The sequence below is a fragment of the Talpa europaea genome, assembly GCF_964194135.1.
Source record: "Talpa europaea genome assembly, chromosome: 13".
NCBI classification, from domain to species: Eukaryota; Metazoa; Chordata; class Mammalia; order Eulipotyphla; family Talpidae; genus Talpa; species Talpa europaea.
In genome coordinates, this window is record NC_140080.1 from 67,730,735 (window position 1) to 67,758,048 (window position 27,314).

General features: G+C 41.4%; 1 protein-coding gene across 2 annotated transcripts in view; it reads right to left on the reverse strand.

Annotated features, from left to right (window-relative positions):
* Positions 1-26,443, reverse strand: part of B4GALT6 (beta-1,4-galactosyltransferase 6) — a gene marked incomplete at both ends in the record, with an annotated part of 62,834 nt that extends 36,391 nt beyond the window's left edge. The window contains 2 exons of one of the 2 annotated variants that reach the window (XM_084252380.1): positions 3,550-3,666; positions 26,329-26,443. In XM_084252380.1, coding sequence (XP_084108506.1) covers positions 3,550-3,666; positions 26,329-26,443 — 232 coding nt within the window. The remainder of the gene's footprint in view (positions 1-3,549; positions 3,667-26,328) is intronic. The other variant, XM_084252381.1, reaches the window with a different exon arrangement.
* Positions 26,444-27,314: the final 871 nt, after the last annotated feature.

The following is a 27,314-nucleotide window of genomic DNA, read 5'->3' on the forward strand; positions in this document are numbered from 1 at the left end:
CGGGAGGGTGAGAAGACACACAAGAGACAGAGCAGGGAACAGAACAGGCAGGCTGATGAAATACACTGCTGAGGGGAGCAGCGGCTAGACAGGAGAGGTCTGCCGTGCCATGTGGGACCCTCGCTGGTTGGCGGGGATTGAACTGGTGCTGCAGAGGGTGCGGACAGCCCCACAGTGCTGGGCTCAACCGCCTGCGCCACAAGGGAGGCCCACAAGGTTAAATAATTCTTTTGGAAATCAAATGTACTTATAAACATCCAACCCATTTGCCATCATTAAGTGTTAAATTTTATTCTTTTGTAAACTATTTTTATTGACATATTAGCTTAAGGTATACAAAACAATGATTCAATATGTTACAAAATTTCATCACAACTAGTTAAGATCTATCATCTCATTCAGTTAGTGTTTTTCTTCTGATGAGAACTCTTAATATCTAATCTAAATTTAAAATTTTAAATAAGTCAGTCAGTACACATTAATCAAGTCTCACCAAGAGTTCAATTGGCTCTTTGTATAACTTATTGGCCATTATCTCCTCTATGGCAAATTATATTTATATAAGCATGTGCAGAAATAAACAATTGCATTATGAATAACTATGTTTCTATCTCCCAGAAGTCTGGATATTCTCACATAAAGGATGTCTTTTCTTAATGCAGTGTCTCAATTCCTAGTTAAATAGACTAACTATATTAATAGTTCAATATTATGGCAGAAATGAATATGGCAGAACCTTAGTGTTGCCTCCTAAAACTCCATTCTCCCTTTCCCCTTAAGTAACAAAACCACAATTTCATTCAGACCACCAAAGGTAACGAGCTCTAAGTGTGGGATTTCTAGGAAGGTTCATTAAGAAGGAACACTCTAGGGCCTGCCCGGTGGCGCAGTGGTTGAGCGCTGGGTTGCGAAGCTGCCGGCAGCCTCTGCGGCGCCGGTTCGATCCCTGGCTGCTCCCCGGCCACCGGAGGAGGGTCCCACATGGCGCGCAGACCTCTCCTGCCGCCCGCTGCTCCCCTCAGCAGTGTACTTTGGTCCTTCTGCCTGCTCTGCTCCCCGCTCTGGCTCTGGTGAATTCTCTCACCCTCCCGCGCTTCTGACTGTACCCAGTGCATGTATAAACAAAACAAACAAACAAACAAATAAATAAATTAAACATGCCTCTAAAAAAAAAAAAAAAAAAAAAAGGAAGGAACACTCTAGGGCCTCCTCTGGTGGCACAGGAAGTTGAGCACCACGCTGTGAAGCTGTATGCAGCCTCTGCAGCGCTGGTTTGATCCCGGCCAGACGGCAAGGGTCCCACATGTTGAAGCAGACCTCTCCTGTCTCGCCCGCTACTCCCATCAGCAGTGTATTTCATCAGTCTGCCTGTTCTGTTCCCCAGTCTGCCTCTGGTGAATCTTCTCGCCCTCCCACACATCTGGTCTGTACCCCAGTTCTTGTATAAATAAATAAATAAATCTTAAAAAAAACAAAAACAAAGAAGGGACACTCTAGTCTTCTTCCCTCTTTCTACCTCCTCCTTACTGACCCAAGAACAAATACAAAGAATGAAGCCCCACATCCATCTTGGACAGAGCAGAAGATGGAAAGCATGAGAAGATTTTCCCAACAATAGCTACAGATCTCTAACTTCCAGACTTCTTTTAGAAAGAAATCAAGCCTCACGTGCTTAAAATACTGCAGTTGACTCTCTTACAACCAAACCCAATTCCTAACTGATTTGCAAAACTTTCAAAGTTCCTAAAAGTGAATAAATTTTAAAGTATGCATTGGTTGTTCAGTCTGCACTGAAACTATGACTTGGTGAGGGAAGGAAAGAATTTCCCTTTTTTTTTTTTTCAGTTGTAGAATACTGGAGGAAAGATTATCTTGCCTACCAGTCAATTCCAATCAAGCTCAACATTCACATGTAACTTAGTCATATCCCAGAAAAAGAACCTGATTGTGCATAGATTTTCTGCATTCATTTACACAAATATAGCAAATTAAAGACAATTAATACCTCTCTTCAGTTGAATGTTCTTTTAATGAACATGCTTGCAATCAACTAACTCAAATAAAACTAGTCCTAAAGAAGCTTTTGAACACTTTGAACTCCTAAAATTCACCTACTATTTAGAAGACCAATTAAAGTAGAACACCAGTTATTCTAGCAAAATATTAACTATGATGAGACAGTCTTCCTAGAAGAAATTTCTTTAAGGTTAAAAAGGAAAAAACAATTAAGAGTGTTTTGAGGGCCTCCCCTGGTGGTGCAGGCGGTTGAGTGCAGCACTGTGAAGCTGTCCACAGCCTCTGCAGTGCCAGTTTGATCCTGGCCAGTTAGCGAGAATCCCACATGGCGTGGCAGAACTCTTCTGTCTCACCTGCAGCTCCCCTTTAACAGTGTGTTTTGGTCAGTCTACCTGTTCTGCTCCCCGCTCTGTCTCTGGTGAGTCCTCTACCCTCCCATACATCTGGCCTGTGCCCAGTTCTTGTATGCATGAATAAATAAATCTTAAAAAAAAAGTTATTTAAAACAAAAAAAGATTGTTTTGATTTGTGGCATCATAAAATAAATTAGGCAAATTACTAGAATGGGTTTTAAAGCACATGTGACATCAAATTAAAAATTAATATGCTATAGTCTCGAATGTTTAGGTCTAAAACTGATAACCCACTTTACACACATTTTAAGAAAGAAACCCTGTATTTGGGAGACAGCAAGTTTCTATTAGGTCAGAGGAAGGAGAAGGAGGGAAGTTTAAAGTAACACTATGAAGAACTATTGACATAAATTAAATCTTTAATTTTAACTATTAAAAATGAGGATAGGATGCAACAACTGAAAGTCAGTCATTGAATCCTTTAAAGCAACACCTACTGATACTGAGACAAGAGGAAACACTGCCTTATAGGAGCGTAAGTACTCTGCTGCAATTCTAAAACTATTTATATCAATTGTACCATCAAGTCATTAGTTTCGTGTATTACTTAGATTTTAATCTCCTATGATTCTAATAAAGATACTTCTTCCAGATAATATTTTAAAATGACAAAAGCAATCACTGATTTCCAGTTTTATATAATGTTTCCACTAATCCTTTTAAAGATCATAAAAGTATTAAGAAACTTAATTAAAAACAAGAAGAAAAACATAAGTATTTCCTAAACATTGTTGGAAAAACATCTTAGAAATAAGAACGGGTGGGCATAAAGAGAGAAGGCAGAATGTCTAATATGAATTATTCTTCTTAACTAATTTCCCTTAAATAATTAGGTGACTTTAAAAGGTACAAGTTGCCTTTTGCAGTGCTTTAATGTATGTTTGCAAGACTTTAGTACCTTTGCACAAAATTCCAATGACGTTTGTGATTATCCTTTTACATATCCTCAAATATGTGACAGTTCTGGGTGGAGAATCTCTCAGTACAATTAGATAATACCCTCATCTTTAATAGGGAGTTACTTGGAGGTAAACCAGAGCTTGAGAGATAAGTTTACTGCTTTCTGACTAGAAGCATAAGAAATAGAAGCAAAGCAAGATCAAGCAGGAAGCAGCCTTACCTGTACCGTTGAGTGTAGTGTTTTTATTTGTGTACAGCCTGATCATATGTCCTATTGTTTTCACATTTTCTCTCAACATTATGCCTCGAGCTTGTACCATAAAGAGATATGTGTTGGCTATAAAAGAAAAAAAAAAACAGATAATGTCATGACTCAGTAAGATTTTTTAATATAAAAGAATATTCAAAATTCAAGAACTGCCCAATAAACCCAATAAACCCAAACTGATTCAATCACCATATCCAAGAGGAAAACAGAAAAATAAAATGATTATGTTCCACTGTCAAAAACTTGTAAAAACAGGGCCTCCCCGGTGGCACAGCAGTTGAGCACTGGGTTGCGAAGCTGCCCACGGCCTCTGCAGCTCCATTTCGATCCCCGGCTGCTCCCCGGCCACCAGAGGAGGGTCCTGCACAGTGTGCAAACCTCTCCTGCCCCCTGCTGCTCCCCTCAGCAGTGTACTTCGGTCCTTCTGCCTGCTCTGCTTCCTGCTCTGGCTCTGGTGAATTCTCTTGCGCTTCTGACTGTACCCAGTGCTTGTATAAATAAATAAATCTTAAAAAAAAAAAAAAAACTTGTAAAAACCAACCACTTTTTCAAAACAATAAAAATGAAAAAAATTAGGGGCCCTCCCTGGTGGCACAGGAGTTCAAATATCTGTGACATGAGTTCAAACCCCAACCAGGGAGCTAACTCACATGGCACAGCAGATCTCTCCTCTCCTATCTCACCCATTGCTCCCCTCAGCAGTGTATTTCAGTAGATCCACCTGTTCTGCTCCCCACTCTCTCTGGTGAATCCTCTCACCCTCTACCCCCTGCACCTTTGGCCTACACCCTAGTTCTTATATGCATAAATAAAAATAAATCTTTTTAAAAAGAAAAAATAAAGTAGTAACATCTGTCTATCAAATGTAATGGGACTAAATGAACATAGTGAAACATCACAATGAACTCCACAAGAGACAATGAAATATAATGCCTTTTTGAAATTCCTAAGCATTCAATCACATAGTTATAAAATTTACTTACTCTAAATTTATATTCTCTCACACAAACTGCCACAAAGGTAAGGATACCTTACTGAATATAATCACTAAATATCTAGTATTGGTATGGATCTTGCCTGGTATCCTACCAACCCTCAAGATATTGGGGGGGAGGGGCAGGCAAGCCTACAATCAGTATCTATTTCTCTCTAAGAATTATTTCAACTTTTATACTCCCTTCCAATCACAAATCTGCCTACCAGGATTGTAAAAGCAGACAAAATTAAAATCAATGTGCATTTTCAAACCGGTCAACTTAATTCTTTGTGCTAAGTCCTTCAGAAATAGTGCCTCCCGGGTGGTGCAGCAGGTTGAGCACAGTGCTGTGAAGCTGTCCACAGCCTCTGCAGTGCGGGTTCAATTCCCGGGCGGCCAAGGAGATACCCACATGGAGCGGCAGACCTCTCCTCGCTCGCCCGCTGCTCCCCTCAGCAGTGTATTTTGGTCATTCTGCCTGTTCTGCTCCCCACTCTGTCTCTGGTGAATCCTTTCACCCTCCTGTGCTTCTGGCCTGTACCCCAGTTCTTGCATAAAAATAAATAAATCTTAAAAAAAAAATAGTGCCCTAATTTCCTTCTTGGGGAGAAACTGGTAAATTGGGAAAGATTACAAAAATCTCTGCCTTTTGAGACATCCCAACTTGTCAGAGAGGTACAGAAGTCTAGTCAGAAGATATTTTCTGTTTCCTGATCCTTTCTGGTTCCTTCAAAAAGTTGAAAATGTCAACTAATTTTCTGGACCCTGTTACATCCTCAAGATGGTAAAGAGAGATGAACAAAACGTAGTATTTGCTAACTGTTTCCCACTTTTTATTTAGATTTGAACTTGCTCAGATTATGAATGAGCAGAAACTAAATAAAAGTAGCAGATAAGCAGAGTAAAAGAACCTACTTCCTTTATATCCCATAAAAATGCAGAGAAGTTCAGGTTTCATATATCCTTTACCTCAATCGTCCTTAAGAGCATGTTTATACCCTCTCTAGAAAGCAGTCCTATAATTAGATTTAACTTGTTTAGGCTTGAATTTATTATACCACAAGTTTTTATTATGTGTTTGCTCTAGAGCAGACTTTAAAAGAAAAAGAACAGAGACAAAGTGTGAAAAATCATAATAGCCAACCAGAAATGTGGAAAAACATTTAATAAAAACCAAGTTAATGTAGCAATTCCACATTAAACCAAGATCTAAAATTCACCTTGAATGCTGCAAGAGAAAAAACCAATCAAATAGATTACAAAAGCCAATTGATTTACACCTTGGATCATTTAACCCTACAGTAACATATGAAATTTGTTATCGGTGATAATATGATATTTGCTCTGCACCAAACTGTAAAAAAGATTTGTCACAGGGCAGCAGGACTGAGCCTAGGGTTAAGCCAAGGTTAAAGTCTGGGAAACAACACTGGCTAAGCAAGGATATGCTGAGAACAATGTGTGTGTTATTGTGTGTACTATTTTATTTATTTTTAAAAACTATATAGCTTTTACTTTTAGTGAATACACCTACTCATACAAAAAGTTGGCTGACATCTTCCAACTAAATGAAATTTAAGTAGCAAGGAAAAGATCTGGGATAGGAAAAGAATAACCAAGGTCAATTTTTTCTAAAAACTTTTAAAAATATCAGTTAACAAAACTTTTAAAAATTATTACTGACACCTGTTACAAAAATGAATTATTTGCCAGAAGAAAATAATGACCATTAGATGGAAAAAAATGAAACAAAGAAAACCTCAATGCCAACCTCTCCAAATGGAAAAGCTATTAGTTTATTTTAAATAATTTACAGTTAATTGAGTTACATTCCTTAGGTTAACAGTCCTCCTGGGCTTAATCCCTAAAGATCAAAACCCATTAGGGGATGAAGCTGTGTTTAAAGGACATTCACTGTTAATAGGAAGAAAGCTACCAGTCAAGGTGTGTCCTTGGGACACTGAAACAGCACAAGGAGAGTTCCAATTGTCTGACTTCCAAACATCACAAATCTATATTCACCCACACATAAAGAACACTGTGCTGCTAATTACTGTTAATATGAAATGTAATGTTTTACTGGCAAGTTAATATATTAAAGGAAATCCTTGTCTAAAATGCCTATTCCAAATTTAAGAAACTATATTTCAGAAAACAAACAGGAAATCTTTCTCAGCACAGCCTGGAGTCTCATACCAACTCAGAAATAGGCTAAAGCCTACCCCTGCTCAATTAAAACCATGGCCATATGTCTTCACATTTAATCAATTTTTTTGCTATTTGCCTGTGCAATGCGAGCATAAATTTAATGTATTTACCAGTTCTGCTAGGAAGGTGGAGGGGGCCAGGGGAGAGAACCACACCTTTAAAATAAAATCTTCAAAAAACCTTCAAAAAAATCAAGTTTAAATAGTTTCTAGGCATCCTGAGTTCATGAAGAAATTTATGAATTTACCTCGCTGACTAAAGAAAATTAAGGAATGTATTTGCTATAAAACTTTGTTTCGCCACTCCTTTCCACGTCCAGCTTAGTAACCTAATGCTGGACGCAGAGCACTGCCATCCTGCAGTGATCTAGAAAGGTCTCCTGGGCTTTGAAGGGCTCAAAGACAACATCCCTCTCATTCTGACATCCATGTTCTTAAACACACTGCTGCAATCACCAGGTCCTTTAGCAAAAGGGAAGTAAAGAAAAGAACTGATTTGGAGAGAAAGATAATGTTGGTTAATCACCCTGCCACAAAATTATAAATCTAAGACTGAAGCTGAAAAAGAAGGGAGAGAAATGCAATGTGGTGAGACATTCACAGAAAAAGGGGAGCCAAAGGAGTGAATTACCACAGAAAAAAGTATCTAGAAAAGATACACTCCAACACGAATTAATTAGAGTTTGAACACAGTGAAGAAACTAATGAAATAAAAGGGAATGCTCAACAATGTCCAATGTCAACAGCACAGAACAAAGACTAAAAAACAATCGCTTAAAAAAAAAATACTTAGTGTCTGCCTTTTGCCAGGCACCCTGAGAAGGGCGTTACATACATTTATTCTTACACACAGCCCTAAAAGATAGTTACTAATATTATGCCTATTTTACAGATAAAGAAATAGAGACATGGAGTTAAGTAACCTGCTCGAAGTCACACAGTAATTAGCAAATGGTAGAGCTGGACCTCAAACCCAGGAGTCCGATATTAGCAATTTAGTCCCTTTACCACCAGGCCATTTAGCCTCTTATAACCCAAGTGGCCTTTAAGAGAGCAGTTTCAGGACAGCAATGGAAACAAAAGGAAGACAGGAAAGAATGAAGTACACAGTAGCAAAGTGAAAGTGGTTACATTTCAAAAATGGTAAGAGACCGCAAAGTCAATGAAAATTACTGTTGTTTTTTTTTTAAGATTTATTTATGCATACAAGAGCTGGGGCACAGGCCAGAGACTCCGGGGTGAGAGGACTCACCACAGACAGAGTGGGAAACAGAACAGGCAGAATGACCGAAGTTCACTGCCGAGGGGAGCAGCGGGCAAGTCAGGAGAGATCTGCTGGGACAGGAGGGTTGCTCCCTGGCGGGCTGGGGATGGTGCTCACGCTGCAAAGGCCTTAGATTGCTTCATAGTATGGCGTTTAAACCCTTGCGCCACCAGGGAGGCCTGAAAATTACTTTGTAACATGAGGGACCTGAGCATGACAGTGGCCTGAGTGGACAGAGGGACCAGTGCATTTAAATTTAAAGCACTGAAAGAAGAGGAAGGAAGGAAAAGCACATTTCCATTGAGAGAGAGTATAAACAGTGGCTCTGGGGCATGTAGACAGCAGAGGCGCAGACCCTATCCAGTGAAGAATAATCCAACTTGAATGGTTTGAATAATCCAACTAGAATAGAACAGAAAATAAATTGTAAAGATCCAAGCAGATGGGTGAAATGAAAAAACAGAAAGGACAGGGAAAGCTCCAGAGGTCACTGTGAAGATGAGAAGTCACAAGTTTAATAGAGGTGAGAAAGTGCCAGAAGCAGAAGGTTAGGAAAAATGTGGCCTAGACAAATACAATGGAGAGCAGGCCACAGCTCTAAGGACACCCTAAGCATGTCCACACAATGAGGACCAGACTTTCTGGGGTCACAAACAGGGACAAAAGTAGAATAATAGATGGAGCAAGAACATTTTGAATTTCACCAAACTGCCAAAAGCATCCAGGATGCAGAATGTGGCAAGCAGCTATTTCTAAAGAGAAGGGAAATTAATTAACATTTAGTAAAAACCCACACTAGTCAGGCACTGAACTACCAACATAAATATATGTAAATATTTTTTACATATATAACTGTACTTCATTTAATTCTTATAGCCACCTGCAGCAGGAAGATTGTGGGGCCCTATAAAAAGGTACATGTACATTCTAATTCCCAGAACATGTGAATGTTACCTTATTTGGAAGGGGAATCTATAGATAAAATTAAGGATCTGGAGAAGAGGTGATCATCCTGGATTGTCTGGGTGAGTCCTAAATCCAATGACGAGTGCTCATAAATGAGAAAAGGCAGAGGGATATTTTGCCCATAATCACATGCATATATACACAGGCACACACAGGCACTCTCTCTCTCTCTCTCTCTCTCACATACACACACACACACACACACACACACACACACACACACACACACACACAAGAAAGCAATGTAAAGATGAAGGGAAAGATTGTAGTGATGTGACTACAAGCAAAGGAAGCTAAGGATTGCCAGCAAGCACCTGTAGGTGGAAGAAGCAAGGAAGGGATGTCCTCTAGGGATTCACAAGGAGTATGGCTCTGCCCACACCTTGATTTCACACTTTAGGCTTCCAGAAGTATGAGATAATAAACTTCTGTTGTTTTAAGCCACTTGGTATGTGGTAATGTATATAACAGGCCTAGGGAACTAGTGCACCATCCTGTGGTGTAGATATAGCTTTCCCTATTATAAGTTCAGAAAACAAACTCAGAAGTTACATGTGTAAAAATTTAAAAAATCAGGATTCAAGCACAGTCATTCAAGTCTAAATGACTCCGAGGGGTAATAATTTGGAAGAAGAAATGATTGAAAGTCATAAAAGAGAGAGAAGGACAAAAAAGGAGGAAAATCCTCAATATAAAAAGTTATGAGGAAAATCATACTAGGGGAGATAAATCAAGTTTTATTAATATTGATACACAGAAAAGGAGGAAGTCAGAAGGGGCAGGTAAAAGTCACAGATAGGGCCTCCCTGGTGGCGCAAGGGGTTAAGACACAACCTATGAAACTAATCGTAGCCACTGCAGCACGAGTTACAGCCTCCGGCCAGCCAGGGAGCAACCCACATGACGCAGCAGACCTCTCCCGACTCGCCCGCTGCTCCCCTCAGCAGTGTATTTCAGTCAATCTGCCTGTTCTGTTCCCCACTCTGTCTCCGGTGAATCCTCTTACCCGTCCCCTCTCCCCCGGCACCTCTTGCCTGTACCCCAGCTCTTGTATGCATAAAAATAAATCTAAAAATAAAAAGTCACAGATATGATTTCCCATATTTTCTACTGAACAAATAAGAAAAAGAACAATACAGAGAGACAACAAAATAACGTTCATATATGATATACCACTGGATATTAACTATAGATATCTGAAAGATGTCTATAAGATCTCTAAGATCTCACAATTATATAAACATCTGTGTCAGATACTGAAAAGATTTTTTTCTTTTCAAATTCATTGCCTTGAACAATAAATTATTCATCCAAGTTGGTAAAGTGAAATATATTATTTCCAATAATAACATTGTAAACCTCAGCATTAGGCCAGACTACATATGAAATATAGTTCACACTTAACCTAAAACTTAAGTGGTGCTTTGGCTAAAAACAAAAACACCAAACTTCTAGATGGTGCCAAGACATTACTCAAATAATTCCCTTTATGTCAAAGTACTAAACAGAGCATCTTAACATGGTGATTAATAACTTAAAGTCAAGAAAATCTATTTTCTTGTGCAATAATTATCAACCAATAATAGCCTCTCCATCTTTCAGATAAGCACCGTTAATAAAGAATAATGAGAATGAAAGAATTCTGTGTTCAGAATCCCTTTTTATCTAACACTAATGAAAACAGTGACCATACACAGTACAGATCAACTTCAGATCTTATTTGATACAGACACTACAAATTAACTAGAAATTCTTTCTGCAGCAGTTTAACAATTTTAACTTATTTTAGAGATTATTTGTGTTTGAATACTGATCAAAGTTGAATCTTTTTTTTTATTTTTTTTTTTTAGAGGCATGTTTTTTATTTATTTGTTTGTTTTGTTTATACATGCACTGGGTACAGTCAGAAGCACGGGAGGGTGAGAGAATTCACCAGAGCCAGAGCGGGGAGCAGAGCAGGCAGAAGGACTGAAGTACACTGCTGAGGGGAGCAGCGGGCGGCAGGAGAGGTCTGCGCGCCATGTGGGACCCTCTCCCGGAGGCCGGGGAGCGGCCGGGGATCGAACTGGCGCCGCAGAGGCCGCGGGCAGCTTCGCAACCCAGCGCTCAACCGCTGCTGCGCCACTGGGGAGGCCCATTGTTGAATCTTTTTTTAAAGATTTATTTATGCATACAAGAACTGGGGTACAGGCCAGAGGTGTGGGGGGTAATGAGAGGATTCACCAGAAACATAGTGGGGAATAGAACAGGCAGATTGACTGAAATACACTGCTGAGGGGAGCAGCCAGCAAGTCAGGAGAGATCTGCTGTGCCATGTGGGTATTCCCTGGCCAGAGATCGAACTTGGGCTGCAGTAGCTGCAGATAGTTTCAAAGGTTGCATCTTAACCCCTTGCGCCGCCAGGGAGGCCCCAAGGTTAATATTTTTAACTAAAATTTGACTTTTCCAATAATCTTATTAAAGACATTCAGGGTAGAGACATTTATTCAACAGATACATATTGAGTAACTACCACATACCATACCATGGGAGTTGCTAGGTTAAAAAAACAAAATCTGAAGGGCCTCCCTAGTGGCTCAAGGGGTTAAGCACTGCACTGTGAAACAATCCACAGCCTCTGCAGCGCGAGTTCAATCCCCGGCCAGCCAGGGAGAAACCCACATGGTGAGGCAAACCTCTCCTGTCTCGCCCGCTGCTCCCCTCAGTAGTGTATTTCAGTTAATCTGCCTGTTCTGTTCCCTGCTCTGTCTCTGGTGGATCCTCTCACCCCCCGCATCTCTGGCCTGTGCCCCAGCTCGTGTATGCATAAATAAATAAATCTTTTAAAAAAAAAAAAATCTGAAGTAAAACTGCCTAAAATATAACAAAGTACAAACTGTTTACAACATCAGAAGTATTTTGCAACAACCAGATCATCAGTTCAGCCTAGTTTAATATGATAATTCAAAAGATAGTCTCTAAAACTCAAAATGTGAAAATCATTAAACCGAAGCACATTATCATTTGTTAACTAACTTATCCACTTAAAATAAACACAAGATTTCTTTTAAGGTATGACAGGAGCCTGAACAGTTAAGAGTATATAAACCACACTGGAGAAAAGTAGAATCAGGAGGAAATGAGGAAATTGGGGAGGGAGGAATATGGGTGATTAGATTTTAAAAATGTACTCAGGGGCCTCCCCGGTGGTGCAGCGGTTGAGTGCTGGGTTGCAAAGTTGCCCGCAGCCTCTGCAGCACCGGTTCGATCCCCGGCCACCGGAGGAGGGTCCCGCATGGCGCGCAGACCTCTCCTGCCGCCCGCTGCTCCCCTCAGCAGTGTCCTTCGGTCCTTCTGCCTGCTCTGCTCCCTGCTCTGGCTCTGGTGAATTCTCTCACCCTCCTGCGCTTCTGACTGTACCCAGTGCATGTATAAAACAGAAACAAACAAACAAACAAATAAATAAAACATGCCTCTAAATAAAAAAAAATAAAATAAAATAAAATAAAATGTACTCAGTAAGAAACTTAATGAAATTACAGACTAAAAGACCAAACCATAAACAAACATACCCCGGAATTATAAAATTGTTTAAAATTAATGAGTTCAAAGTACAGAAGGCAAATATGAAATGAGTCTCTATCCACTTAGGAATTCTGTCATAATGAGAAAAAATAAGTGACAACTATCTGAACTATATGTTTAATAATTACCCCAGATTTTCTTGTGTTTTCATAATTAAAATACCTTTCACAGTCTCAACTTGCTATTCATAAAAGGAAATATCTGGAAAACAAGCATAAGAGAAGAGTATATCACATGGAAAATGAATTTCAAAGATTTCCAAAGCTAGGCATAGTTTCAAATCAATAAACAAGACTTTTAATTCTCTATTGTAGGTCGCTTGATCCAAATGAAAATAAAGTCCATTTTTTCCTTTGTCTGAATCAAACTGGAAACTGCACTATAATTAGAAGTCATAATTTCTGAGTGATTAAATATCAGTGATTAAATATCAGAAAGCAATGAACACTAGCATAGTTTCAGAAAAGTCCTATGAATACTAGTAAACCTCAAATACTTAGAAATTATTTCCATAGGCTAACATGTACAGCTATATTCTTTATAATTTTTATTGATCCTGTTAAGTGAATCACAATAACATGAGAAAAACATGTATAATAACTGAAAACATGAGATAACAAATTAGGATCAACCTATAATTCAATCACATGGTCAGTGCAGATTCATACAGAAACTCTAATCCTGGTTGTTTTAATCTATCTCCAGAAAAGCATGATGCAATAAACCAGTTTATCTGGTTATTAAAAAGTAAGCTTAGCTCAATGAAAAAAAACAAGTGATATAAGATAATCAATTTATTTTTAAAAACCTATCTAGCACTAAATTTCCTCTCTCTAACATCATTTGTAATATTTATCAGAATTGAAATTCCAGGGTCCAGAATTACCTGGGGTATATACATAAAACAATTCAGAATCAGAATCTCTGGGGCCTCCCCAGTGGCGCAGAGGTTGAGCACTGGGTTGTGAAGCTGCCTGCTGCCTCTGCAGTGCCGTTTCGATCCCCAGCTGCCAGGCGAGGGTCCCACATAGAGTGCAGACCTTTCCTGCCACCCACTGCTCCCCTCAGCAGTGTACTTCATCAGTCTGCCTGTTCTGCTCCCTGCTCTGGCTCTGGTGAATTCTCTTACCCTCCCGCGCTTCTGACTGTAAACAGTGCTTGTATAAATAAATAAATCTTTAAAAAAAAAATCTCTGGTGATGACCAATAAATACATTTATATAGACCACCTTAAGTAAGTAAACATATACATCTTCAAAAACATCACTTTCCTGACATAAAAGAATGAAGGTCTCATACTCCCAGACTTCAAACTATACTACAAAGCTATAGTAATCAAAATAGATTGTCACCAGAAATAAATCCACATTTACATAGGCAGTGAATTTAACAAAAAGGAGCCAAGAGTCATACAATGAAAAAGGAAAGTCTCTTCAACAAATGGTGTTGGGAAAATTGAAGAGCTACCATCAGATGAATGAAGATAGACCACTATCTCACACCATAATACAAAATTAACTCAAAATACATTAAAGATGTGGATTTAAGACCTGAAACCATAAAATACATAGAAAAAAACAAAGGCAAAACACCACATTGACTTTAATGATATCTCTGTGGGGACTTGACTACTCTGGCAACAAAAACAAAAGTAAACATAAACCATTGGGACTACATAACTTTAAAAAGCTTCTGCACAACAAAAGAAACTATCATTAAAACGAAGAGAGACCCTATTAAATAGGAGAAAAAAAACATTTGCACAGCATATATTAAATAAGGAACTAATAGCCAAGATCTACAAAGAAATCATAAATCACAAGTAGAAAACAACCCAATCAAAAAACAGGCAGAAGGGCCTCCCCTGGTGGCGCAGGCGGTTGAGCGCAGTGCTGTGAAGCTGTCAGCAGCCTCTGCAGCACAGGTTCAATCCCAGCTGGCCAGCGAGGGTCCCACATGGCGCAGCAGACCTCTCCTGTCACGCCCACTTCTCCCCTCAGCAGTGTATTTCGTCAGTCTGCCTGTTCTGTTCCCCGCTCTGTCTCTGGTGAATCCTTTCATCCTCCCCCGCATCTGCCCTGTACTCCAGTTCTTGTAAATAAATCTTAAAAAAAAAAAAACAGGCAGAAGAGCTAAATGGACACTTCTTTAAAGAAGACACAAGGACGGGCCTCCCTGGTGGCGCAGCGGTTGAGCGCCGGGCTGTGAAGCTGCTCGCAGCCTCTACAGCGCTGGTTCGATTGCCGGCCACAGGCGAGGGTCCCATATGGCGCGCAAACCTCTCCTGCTACCTCCTGCTCCCCTCAGCAGTGTATTTCTTCGTCAGTCTGCCTGTTCTGCTCTCCAGTCTGGTGAATTCTCTCACCCTCCCGCACTTCTGACTGTACCCAGCACTTGTATAAATAAATAAATAAATCTTAAAAAAAAAAAATAAGACACATGGACAGCTAATAAGAACATGAAGAAATGCTCATCAGGGAAATGCAAATCAAAACCACAATGAGGGCCTCCCCGGTGGCGCAGCGGTTGAGCGCTGGGTTGCAAAGCTGCCTGCGTCCTCTGCGGCGCCGGTTCGATCCCCGGCTGCTCCCCGGCCACCAGAGGAGGGTCCCACATGGCGCGCAGACCTCTCCTGCCGCCCACTGCTCCCCTCAGCAGTGTACTTCGGTCCTTCTGCCTGCTCTGCTCCCCGCTCTGGCTCTGGTGAATTCTCTCACCCTCCCGCGCTTCTGACTGTACCCAGTGCATGTATAAACAAAAAACAAACAAACAAACAAATAAATAAATAAATAAGACATGCCTCTAGAAAATTAAAAAAAAAAAAAAAAAAAACCCACAATGAGACACCACCTCATATCTGTGAGAATTGCCCATCTCAGAAAGACCAGAAACAACAAGTGCTGATAAGGTTATGGAGAAAAAGGAACTCTCTTACACTATTGGGAATGCAGATTGGTTCAGCCACTACAGAAAACAGTACAAAGGTTTCTCAAAATATTTTTTTTTTGGTTTTTGTTTGTTTGCTTTTTTAAAGATTGATTTATTTATGCATACAAGAACTGGGGTACAGGCCAGAGATGCAGGGGAGTGAGAGGATTCACCAGAGACAGAGTGGGGAACAGAACAGGCAGATCTACTGAAACACACTGCTGAGGGGAGCAGCAGATGAGACAGGAGAGTTCTGGTGAGCCATGTAGGTAGCTCCCTGGCCACCCTGGGATGGAATACATGCTGCAGTGGCTGCGGATAGCTTCACAGTGTTGTTCTTAACCCCTTGCATCACTAGGGAGGCCAGGTTTCTCACAATATTAAAAATGACCTGCCATATGACCCAGCAATTCTACTCCTAGATATCTAGCCAAAGAACACAAAAACAATAATTTGAAGAAATACATGTACTCCTATGTTCACTGCAGCCCTATTTAAAATAGCCAAGTAATGGAAATAACCTAAATGCCTAATACTATTCAACTATTAAAAAAAAATAAGATCTTGTTATTTATTAAAACATGGATAGAGGGCCTCCCCTGGTGTTGCAGGTGGTTGAGTTTAGCACAGCTTTGTGAAGTTGTCCAAATCCTCTGAAGTGTAAGTTCGATTCCCAGCAGGCTGGCAAGATATCCACATGGAGCGGCAGACCTCTCCTGTCTCGCCCGCTGCTCCCCTCAGCAGTATATTTCATTCAGTCCACCTGTTCTATTCCCCACTCTGTCCCTGGTAAATCCTCTCACCCACCCAAACATCTGGCCTGTACCTCAGTTCTTGTATGCATAAATAAAGAAATCTTAAAAAAAAAAACACACACACATGGATGGAACTGAAGGAGATTATGCTAAGCAAAGAAAGGCAGAAGGAGAAAGACAAATACTGGATGATTTTGTTCATATGTGAACTATAAAGAAAAAAAAAGGAATAGACAAAACTAAACCAAAACAAACCCTAGAAATCTGACTACAGATTTCAGTTTAACAATAAAAGAGAATTGGGGCAAAAGGGCAAAGAGCGGTGGGGTCCCCAATGGACTATGAAAGAAGATTTTTGGTGACAGGTATTGTGTGGTAACATACATCTGAAGTGATGTGAATGTCTAACCCTAAGCCATACACAGTATTGTAAATCAACATGACTGCAATAATTTTTTTTTTAAATGTGAGGGATAAGAGGAACAAACTACATGATATCATGAGGACAATCAGGCATGTCCAAAATTATCATATACCATAGGACAATTGAAACAATTTCTTCATCCAATTAATGCCATGGGAAGAAAAAGAGCTGGAAGGAAAGGAGTATTCTAGTTGAAAAGACACTTGAGAGACATAATTTAAGAGTAAGATGAGACCTTGACCAATGATTTGAACAAACCATATATGGTAGTCCTGGGAAAGAAAATCTGTGTATTGATGAAGACTTGATAATGGTACAAACATCCAAGACTAGGAACAATGAAAAGAAAAATAGTGTATTTAGTATACAACACGTTAAAATATATAAACTCCTCTTAAGTAGAAATGATCAAAGTACGGTGGTTCTCAAAGTCAATTTTGACCCCCCAAAAAAAATATATAAAACAAGAATGTAAGTAAAAATCATTGGTATAGTAATTATCTCAATAAAATATTGATAACAAGCAAAAAGTAGAATCTTCTTTTCATTCTAATTTAACTTATATTAAATACACCTCTTTGAAAAGCTTTCTAATTTAATTCACTCAGACATAGAAAAATCTGTTTCACCCCTAATGAGCAGAAAACACAATGATTTGGTAGAGTCAAAGATTTATTACTCTCTCAAGTAATTAATGATGAATACAAAGATATAAACAAATAGCCGTATTTATTACACCCCTGGTGGAAAAAGTGAATTACAAATTTAAGCCTTAAGAAATTACTAAGATAGGGGCCTCCCTGCTGGCGCAAGGAGTTAAGTCTCAGCACAATAAAGCAATTGGCAGTCACTGCAGCACAAGTTCGATCCCCGGCCAAGGAGCTAACCCACATAGCGCAGCAGAACTCTTCTGTCTCACCCACTGCTCCCCTCGGCAGTGTATTTCAATCTATCCTCCTGTTCTGCTCCCTACTCTTGTCTCTTGTGAATCCTCTCACCCCACAACTTGCACCCCAGCTCTTGTATGCATAAAAAATTAAATCTTTAAAAAAAATTACTAAGTATGTCTTCCTAAACATTGCAGTGCCATGTAGCCAAAAATATTACTGACAAATATCCTTTAAATTACCTTTCCTAATTTAAATAAGGAGGATTTTTGCTGCAACTTAACCCAAACTCCACCAAGTTCTGCTATTTAAAAAAAAGCCACATAAAGTTGGTTCAATAAAGGATTTACATACTAGATAAAAAAATTAATGTGCTACCTGAAATTCTCTAGTGGGCCCAAACAGGAGGGTAAATATATATAGTAATAATTGGAGTAAACTAAATTTTTCTTTTTTTCCTTTTTTTTAAAGATTTATTTATTTATACAGCACTGGGTCCAGTCAAAAGTGCAGGAGGGTGAGAGAATTCACCAGAGACAGAGTGGGGAACAGAACAGGAAGACTGATGAAATACACTGCTGAGGGGAGCAGCGGGCGCAGCAGAAGGGTCTGCACGCCATGTGGGACCCTCGCCAGCAGCTGGGGACCGCTGTGCCACCAGGAGAGACCTTAAACTAAATTTTTCAATGCTATGTTAATAGCATTGCAGGAATCCTCCAAAAATCTAATTTCAACCTTCAATTGACCTAATCTTCAAGTAGACTCACAATATTACCTGTATATTATTCCTTTTTTATGCTTAATAAATTCAAATGTGGAAAGGTCTTTTCAACAGCAAATCACTGTCCCACGGGAATTAAAAAAGACAAAAAGGGAAAAGAGGTTCAGAGAAAATGAAAGATGACTGGACAGGCTGCTCTGATTAAACTGGCAAACTGCAGTCTGAGCCAGTGGTGACAAGTTAGGGCAGCCAGGAAAACTCACCAGAATGAGAATGAATACTGTAAACACACAAATCCTGCGGGGCTCTTGATTCTCTAGGAACTCCCAAATATAACCTAGAAAAATCACTCTGCAATGTACCTCCTCCTCCACTCATACAGCCTCCTCACACAGCACATTTTCACCTAGGATACTGCAAACATGAAAGGCAGGTCTCCTGAGAGGGCACAGGAGTCACAAAAGGCAGTGCTGGGAGAAGGGAGGACAGGTGGGAAGAGCAGTTCTGCCCCTTGGATGAATGAGCAAAGGTGCAAAAGAGTTTAAGTTCATACATTATAAGCATTGCACAACTGTAAGTAAGGGACTATTAGAAGTTTGTCCATTGGTGAAGGAAACTATGGGACTACACCTGAGGGCGTGAGGGGAAGAAATATTGTTTAAAAATGAACAATGATGTAAAAAATTAAAAAATATAATTAAGAAAAAGAAAAGAAATTTGTCCATTCTCCCAAGCAAAGCACTTTCTCCAGTCTTAACCAGTGGTCATATATCCCCTAGTTTGAAAACGCATATTGAGGGCCTCCCCGGTGGTGCAGCGGTTGAGCGCTGGGTTGCGAAGCTGCCCACAGCCTCTGCAGCACCATTTCGAACCCGGCTGCTCCCCGGCAACCAGAGGAGGGTCCCACATGGCGCGCAGACCTCTCCTGCCGCCCGCTGCTCCCCTCAGCAGTGTACTTCGGTCCTTCTGCCTGCTCTGCTCCCTGCTCTGGTGAATTCTCTCACCCTCCCGTGCTTCTGACTGTACCCAGTGCTTGTATAAATAAATGAATCTTTAAAAAATAAATTAAAAAATATTTTAAAAAAAAGAAAACGCATATTGAAAGGAGAGCTTATTAGCTTGCTTAGTTCATTGTTTACAACTCAGTTAGAATGTTCTAGTTTGGTTTCTTGACACTGATCTAAAAATACAGCTCATTATAAACTACCCCCACTACTATCTGGGGTTATCCCAAGAAAGTTTCAGCACTCTTTTGTAGGGTATTCTTAACTTTCCCTACTTCTTCAATTTTCCAGGGTAATAATGATCAGTTCCCTCAACTGAAGCACATATATCCTGAGCTACATATTTCAGCCCTTTCAAAAACTATCCGCTTCAGCTCTTCCAAAAATTATGTGAGACTTGGGCAATTGACTATCTTTAGGCACTTGCCTCTCCTCTTTCCTTACAGTAAGGCTATCCTACTGTTATGGGGCAACCCCAATATGAAAACGGGTTGCTTGGCTGTGGGTCCTCACCCGCGCTTAAAACGGACTTATTAATACTCCACTACAGGCACACACAAAAAGGTTAATAAAAGGTTTATTTACAAGGGAAAGGGAATTAAGGAAATGTACAACTCAGGGAGAAAATAGGGAAATAAAGTCTTTAATGTGTCCTACCCGATCCACCGACCTGGAAACCCAGAGGCACTCTTAGAGCTGGCGGAGAACCAAAATGGGGAATCCCCTCCAAAGCCCACATGTCTGGCTTTATACCAAACCTGGCTGCTTAACCCCACCCTCAGGTTCCAGCAACCTTCCCTTTGGTGGTGATGGGATTTGGAGTTCCCAGTGTCTTTTGGCTTTGGCCTGGGGTGGGGTATGGAGTCCACAAAGCCTGTATGGAATTAGCTTTAGGACATCCTTTTCCCCCTAACACTACTAGCATGGGGTTGGGGGCTGTGGCAGAGAAGTTTCCATGGAGCTTCAATAGTGGATGAAACAGTAGACTACCTTTGAGACTTACTCCTGGGTTTCCACGCACACAGCTTTGGCACCAGAAACACCAAGCTCTCCATGTCCATGGTCCCTGTGGCCCTGGGCCCTCAGAGAGAGGAGCAAATGTGGGGCTCTTATGGGGCAGGAGCTACCACAGCTGAGACCCTCCCCCCAGAGAGCAAGGCCTAGTGGTGAGCACAAGTGCCTGGGAACTCTTGTAGCATATCCTATAACAGGCTGGTCACAAGATGGTTTAGGGTGTCACCCACCCAATGTAACACTACCTCAAGAGGAAAATGCATTTTGTTCCCAACCAAATTCCAAAGACTGTTTGGAATATCTACCATAAACAGAGGCTATAAACCAAGATTAGGAGTTTTTCTTTTTGAAGTATCCACAGACATTGCTATTTTTACCTTTAATAAACATTAAAAAGCAGTGCTGATAAACACTGCTGCAGAATAAATACATCACTATCTCGTTCTGCCACATTGTTTAATGGAACTCAAATTTATTCACAAAAGAATAATGAAAAGAAAGGTATTTAGCACTGTCTGGTTTCAATGAATCAATCAATTTTTCCTTTAAGATGACCTAATTTCCCACTAGATCATTGGATTTATATTCATTTACACTGAAACAATATATCTGAGTTATATGTGCTTCTTGAGAATGGAAACTGACTGTGGTAGGCAGTGTCCAAGAAGCCTCCCATCCCCCTGAGTGTGGACTGGACCTAGTCACTCTTTTCTGGCAAATAAGGTACAAGTGATTGATCTGGGAACAGCCCTGTGGAGAGGTCTGTGTGGCAAAAGCTGAGTAAAGCTTCCAGCCAACAAACTGGGGTCCTCAGTGCAGTAAACCTCAAGGAACTGAATCCTACCCAAACCCAAGTAGGTGAACTTGGAAGCAGATCTTTCCTCATCTGTGCCTTCAACCACAGCCCTAACTGATACTCTGTATCCCAGTGAGAGACCTTGAACCAGAGGCACACAGACCAACTGGGTCCAGATTCCTGCTCAGAGAAACTGAATAATTTCTTCTGTTTTAAGCCCCTAGATTTGAGGGTAAGTTGTTACAAAGTAATAGACAACACACTGACCTGTCCTGGTATCTATTCCACAATTTCTCACCCCCTACCTGTCTCTCCATTTTTATCCCAGATGTCTGACATCCAACATCAGAATCCTTGCACATACACCCTCCCCCCACAACACAAATGCTTGCACACACACCCCTCCCCACCCTGACCACCCATCACCACCTCCATCAAGTCCCAGCAGGGCAGAAACCCCCTGGAAGCCCAAATAACAAAGCAGTTGGCCAGGTAATTCCTCAAAGGGCCCACAGGAATTCAGACCAAAGTGACCCAACCAGATTCCAACTCAACTGAAAGAAAAAATATCTGTCAGCATGTGTAGGAAAGGTGATGACCTCTGGTGAGTCACATGAACAGTGAAATCCCTACTCCCAGGGATTATGCAATCTTCCCCACAATGTCGCCCTACTAATTATGAGCACATTAACTTCTTTCTTAATCATAGAGACCTTTGGTAAAGTTGTATGCACCAAGACCAGTTTCTCTCTACTAAGAGTTTTAGGGACCTCAGGCACCTGGATACCAGGCTGGGAAGGTGATTTGTTTGCAACCCCATAACTAAGTGGTAGCCAGAAGAAAATACTCCTATTTTCTGGATCTATCTTTGTTCATGCTGTTCCCTCTCACTAGAATTCCTTGGCTTAATCCAAATAGATCGTACCCAGAGGAGGGAGAGGCATCAGAGGGAGGAAGGAAGGAGCACAGGGAACTGAGGTAATGGTGCACGGGTGCATTGGTGAAGGAAACTATGGGGACTACACCTGAGGGCATGGGGGGAAGCAAATATTGTTTAAAAATGAACAATGATGTAAAAAAATTTAAAAGAGTAAAAAAAAATTTAAAAAAAGATCCTACCCATCTTCAGTGATCTACTCCAACCACCAGCACCTCCGAAAACCTTTCACTAGCCCTCACTCCCACGGCAGGCTTTCCAAAGATTTGTTACAGCTCTTTCATGGTGCTTACCCCACTGAAGCAAAAGGGAAGGAATTATGTCTTCGCCTTCAACCACAAATCTATCTTCCATGCCTCAAACAATGTCAGCCTATTTAAGGGACTCCATTCATTTTTGCTGAATGAATTTGCAAATCAAGTCACATACTACTTCTTTGATGCTAGTGCAAGAAAATAGTTGTTGTATTAGAAGTTATAACATAGGGAGCCTCCAAGGGAGTATGGGGGTTAAAGTCTCAGTGCAATCAAGCTATTGTCAGCCACTGCACCATGAGTTCAATCCCTGGCCAGGGAGCTGACCCACATGGTGCAGTAGACCTCTCCTGTCTCTCTCCCACTGCTCCCCTCAGCAGTGTATTTCAGTAGATCTGCCTGCTCTGCTCCCCACTCTGTCTCTGGTGAATCCTGTCACCCCTGGCCCCCACCTATACCCCAGATCTTATATGCATAAATAAAAAAAAATAAATCTTTAAAGAAAGTTATAACAGAAATGGTTTTATACTAAATGAAATCCCATTCCCAATACAGCCCAGGTAAGACCCTGAAGGGAAACTGCACCCATCATTACATAATCCATGTACAAAAGTTGAGACCAAATGAGAAACAATCCATGGCTCTTGCCTCTACTGGGTGGGCTAGGATACTCTGTCCATGAACTTCCTGTGCAAGTGAGGTCACAGGGTATCTGCAGACTAAATTCACTAACTAGGTATTGTAAATCTCATGATATGAAGACTGTCCCTGTGCTTCCTTCATGAATTAGAAAATTTTAAGGAAAACATTTCAAATTATTCTTAAAATAATGAACTTTGAATTTGATGGAATTCATTGTAGATTAAGACCCAAATCGACAAAAAAGAATGTTGAACAACATAAGAAAACATTGGAAACTAAACAGATTACACTGTGTACAACTGTATGGTACTATATACTCAAAAGGAGGGGAGGGGGGAAAGGGAAGAGATAAGAGAGGGAGGAAGGGAGGGAGATGGAAAGACAGACAGACAGACACAGATGAAGGAGATTAAGAGGAGTTACCAAAATGACAGGACTGCCTGGGGAAGAAAATTAAAAAAAATAGGCCTCTGGATAGGAAAGGAAAGACGTGTACTATACAGGTTGATGTGGCTAAGAATAACATGGAATTTTTAGTAGAAGAGATGTAAAACATTTATTTAGGATCAATAGAAAGTGCTCTCTGACACAACATATATTTTAATCATATTAAAATTTTGCCTCAAGACAATCCAGACTAAAATAGGAATTATTTCAAGAAGAATCAGGCCTCCCCGGTGGCGCAGCGGTGGAGAGCTGGGTTACGAAGCTGCCCGCAGCCTCTGCAGCACCAGTTCGATCCCTGGCTGCCAGGCGAGGGTCCCACATGGCGTGCAGACCTCTCCTGCCGCCCACTGCTCCCTTCAGCAGTGTACTTCGTCAGTCTGCCTGTTGTGTTCCCCGCTCTGGCTCTGGTTAATTCTCTTACCCTCCCGCGCTTCTGACTGTACCCAGTGCTTGTATAAATAAATAAATCAATCTTTGGGGAAAAAAAAAAAAGAAGAATCTGTGTATATCTAATGTAAACTAGTTATAAGAACTCAATTATCTTGGGGCTGGTCTCATTATTAAGAAATCTATGGTGAGAGGAGAAATATGCATAAAGCATTCCTGCAGCATACCAAAATACTACATAGTCTTGATCAAATTGTGCAACTGATTGTTGCATTGTGAGTTAAACTAGCTACATTTTTCATGGAACATCATTTTTACTTGAAAGAACAACTGACAAAATATGGATATTTAGACTTCTGTATTTGCCCTATATTTTCCCAAAAATGAACAAAATGAGTCTGGCAGCTCAATAAAACTGACTGTTTTTGTTATTGCTGATAAAATTCAAGCTTTTAAGAAAAAAATTGTGATAAATTTGGGAGAACTGCTTCCCAATACTTAAAAGATACAAAAGATAAAAAAGGAAACTCTATGGTTACTAAATAATACTGAAATTGGGAGACAGGTTCAATTTAACAAATTGATGACACTTTATAAGTTCTGGATTTCATTCTTACTAATTATAATAAATCTTTTGAAGTTATGTAACTTTAAAACAGAGTAGCTTAATATACTCATATTTCATATCAATTGAACTTTAAGAATCTATACATACTGTACCAAAGCACTAATAAAAACATGGATGACTATCAAAAGCTAGAATTCTGATCTCCTTTAATTAGTTTTTTGAGGAACATAACTTTAACATGCTACCCAAGATACCAAGAAAGTCAGAAAAATGTCTCAAGTACAAAAACACTTTTTCTCCAAAATCTCTCATAGCTAAAATAATATCCCCCAATAATGTCTAGTGTTTAGTTACATAAGAAAGTAAAAATTGCTGTTGAATTTATAAAACTTCCAAAATGGTAGAGGCTTTTAAGAAAAGCCTGGTGAATACTCTGGTTAATTACTCAAATCCACTGAGCTATCACTGTCATATCTACTACAGCTTTACTAGGGGTTGCATTTTGTCTAAGAAAAAACTGCAGGGCCTCCCCGGTGGCGCAGCGGGTTGAACGCAGCGCTGTGAAGCTGTCCGCAGCCTCCGCAGCACCGGTTCGATTCCAGGCCGGCCAGGGGGACTCCCACATGGCAAGACAGACAGACCTCTCCTGTCTTTCCCGCTGCTTCGGTCTGTCTGCCTGTTTTGCTCCCGGCTCTGTCTCTGGTGAATCCTCTCACCTTCCCACAACTCTGGCCTGTACCCCAGCTCTTGTATAAATGAAAATCAATCTTTAAAAAAAAGAAAGAAAAAACAGCAGTGAAGAAAAATAATATGGTAAGATATTCATCATACTTCCTCAAACTTTAATCTCAAACTCCTATTTTGGGATATCTCAAGGTTTCGACAATGCATGCCTTCTCAAGCATCATTATCTGAGCTCACACGTCTTACTCAACAAACAAAATTTTAATCAAGAAAAAGTCATCCAATAATTTTGTTTTAGGAAATAATGCAGTCTCCTTGAGGTTTGCTTTTTTCCTCTTCCTCTGCCCTGCAATTCATTACAACAATCTATTATGACAGAAGACAATGCCTGGTAACAATTACATTTCAAAATTCTGCAGGTGTCTTTATTGTTAGAGGTCATACATTTTTAGTTAACTCAGGAAGCAATGGCACTGGCTCAAAGACTACAAAGTGTCTAAGAAGAAAGAATGCATTCTGTTACTAAGTAATTTCACATTAAATACATAATCACTAAGAAAACTCAGAAAAGTGTAGGCAATGTGTTTTAATATCTATACAAAGTTTCCATTTTTTTCACATTCATCAGAAAGCTACATTAGCTCCTTTTCAAACAAAGGATAAACATGATGTTAAATTTTTTAACTACAAATTATCTAATCATTATTTTATCTCAGAAGTCATCCTAACTGGTAGCAAGACTACCTACCCTTGAAAATTGGACCCAAGCTGACTAAATAAAGGAGCACTGTTTTTACAAGACATTTCACTTAAAAAAAAGTCTTGAGTGTGGCACAAATGTTCACTGCCCCCATTCTTTGACAGTGACCTAGAACACTAAAATATGTACATTCCTGAATTCAAATCACATCATCTGCTATTGGTTTCTCCATCATATTTTTACAACCAGTTACACTGAGAGTACTGGAATAAAACTACGATTAAGCACTAAATCCAAACTCAAAGACTTGATACTGAATGGATAAAGCTGTCAAGAATATTCAAGAAAGATGAAACACACCGGTCATCAGACCTCATTTTGCTATGTCCACTTAATACAGTTTTAAGTTATTTAAACGTGCATTAATAGTACTCCTCACATACCAAACCCATGCCCCGAAGCAGTGTATTTGACATGTCTGAAATAACATTTCAAATTAAATGCTTTCTGCTGGGCTCCTGCTTATTCCGCTTCCAAATCCCAGAAGTGACAGCCAGCGTTTCCTAAGGTGTGACCTGGGAAGTGAGGGTGTGTCCCGGTGCTTACCGATGCCTGGAGCCACATAGATGAAGTAGAGACAAGACGTGGAGAGCGAGAAGAAGAAGATGAAGGCCAGGAGGGAGCGATTGGAGACCCGCATCATCCGCCTAAGCACAGACATCTTCCTCTTCCCCGCCAGCAGCTCGGGCTGCGCTCAGGCCGGACTTGGGGGCCACCGTCCAGGCCCTAAACTTCCATGAATGTGCCAAGAACCCCGAGAATGCAGAGGGGGTCCGCGCGAGGAGGCTCTGGGGGAGAGGGCCCCGGCAGCAGAGAGGAAAGGGGAGGGAGCGGCCGGAATGAATGGGAGGCCGGAGAGCCCGGGGAGGAGGAGCAGGAGGACCGGGAGGAAGGAACGAAGAGGGCAGAGGGGACGTGGGGCAGATAGAAGGACCCGCGGAGGCCCTGGAAGGGCGAGGACTGCGTTTGATCCGCCCGGCAGCGGCAGGAGGAGGGGCTGCAGGTGGGGAGAAGCGCCGGGCGCGCGCCGCGGCGCCCCTGCGGAGAGGGGCAGCAAACTGCAGCCCGCCCGGCTCGTGGGCAGCTCCGGCAGCCCGCGCCGGCCGCCGGGGTCCAGGTCGCCCAGCAGGGCCGCTCAGGGTCCCGCCCGCCGCGCCCGGCAGGCCTGCACCGCCGCCTCCTCCTCGCGGCCGCGGTGTCTCGTGCCTGCGCGGGGCTAGCGTGGGCGCCGGGGCCGCAGCCGGCGCGCGCGACGCGCGGGGGCCCGCGGGGGCCCGGGGGGCCGAGCAGCTGAGCGCTCGCCGGCACTCAGCCTCCTCTTCATGCCGCGCGGGGTCCCGGCGCCCCGCGGTGGCCGCGGGAGCCGAGCGCAGACGAGGGCGGCGTCCGGGCCAGCGGCGAGCGCGCTCCGGCCCCGGCCCCGGCTCCCGCCACCGCCTGCCGCCCGCCGGCTCGCAAGGGCGGCAACCACAGCAGCATTACCGCCGCCGGCCCGGGGAGCTGCGCCCCCGCCGGCGGCGCCCCCGCACGGC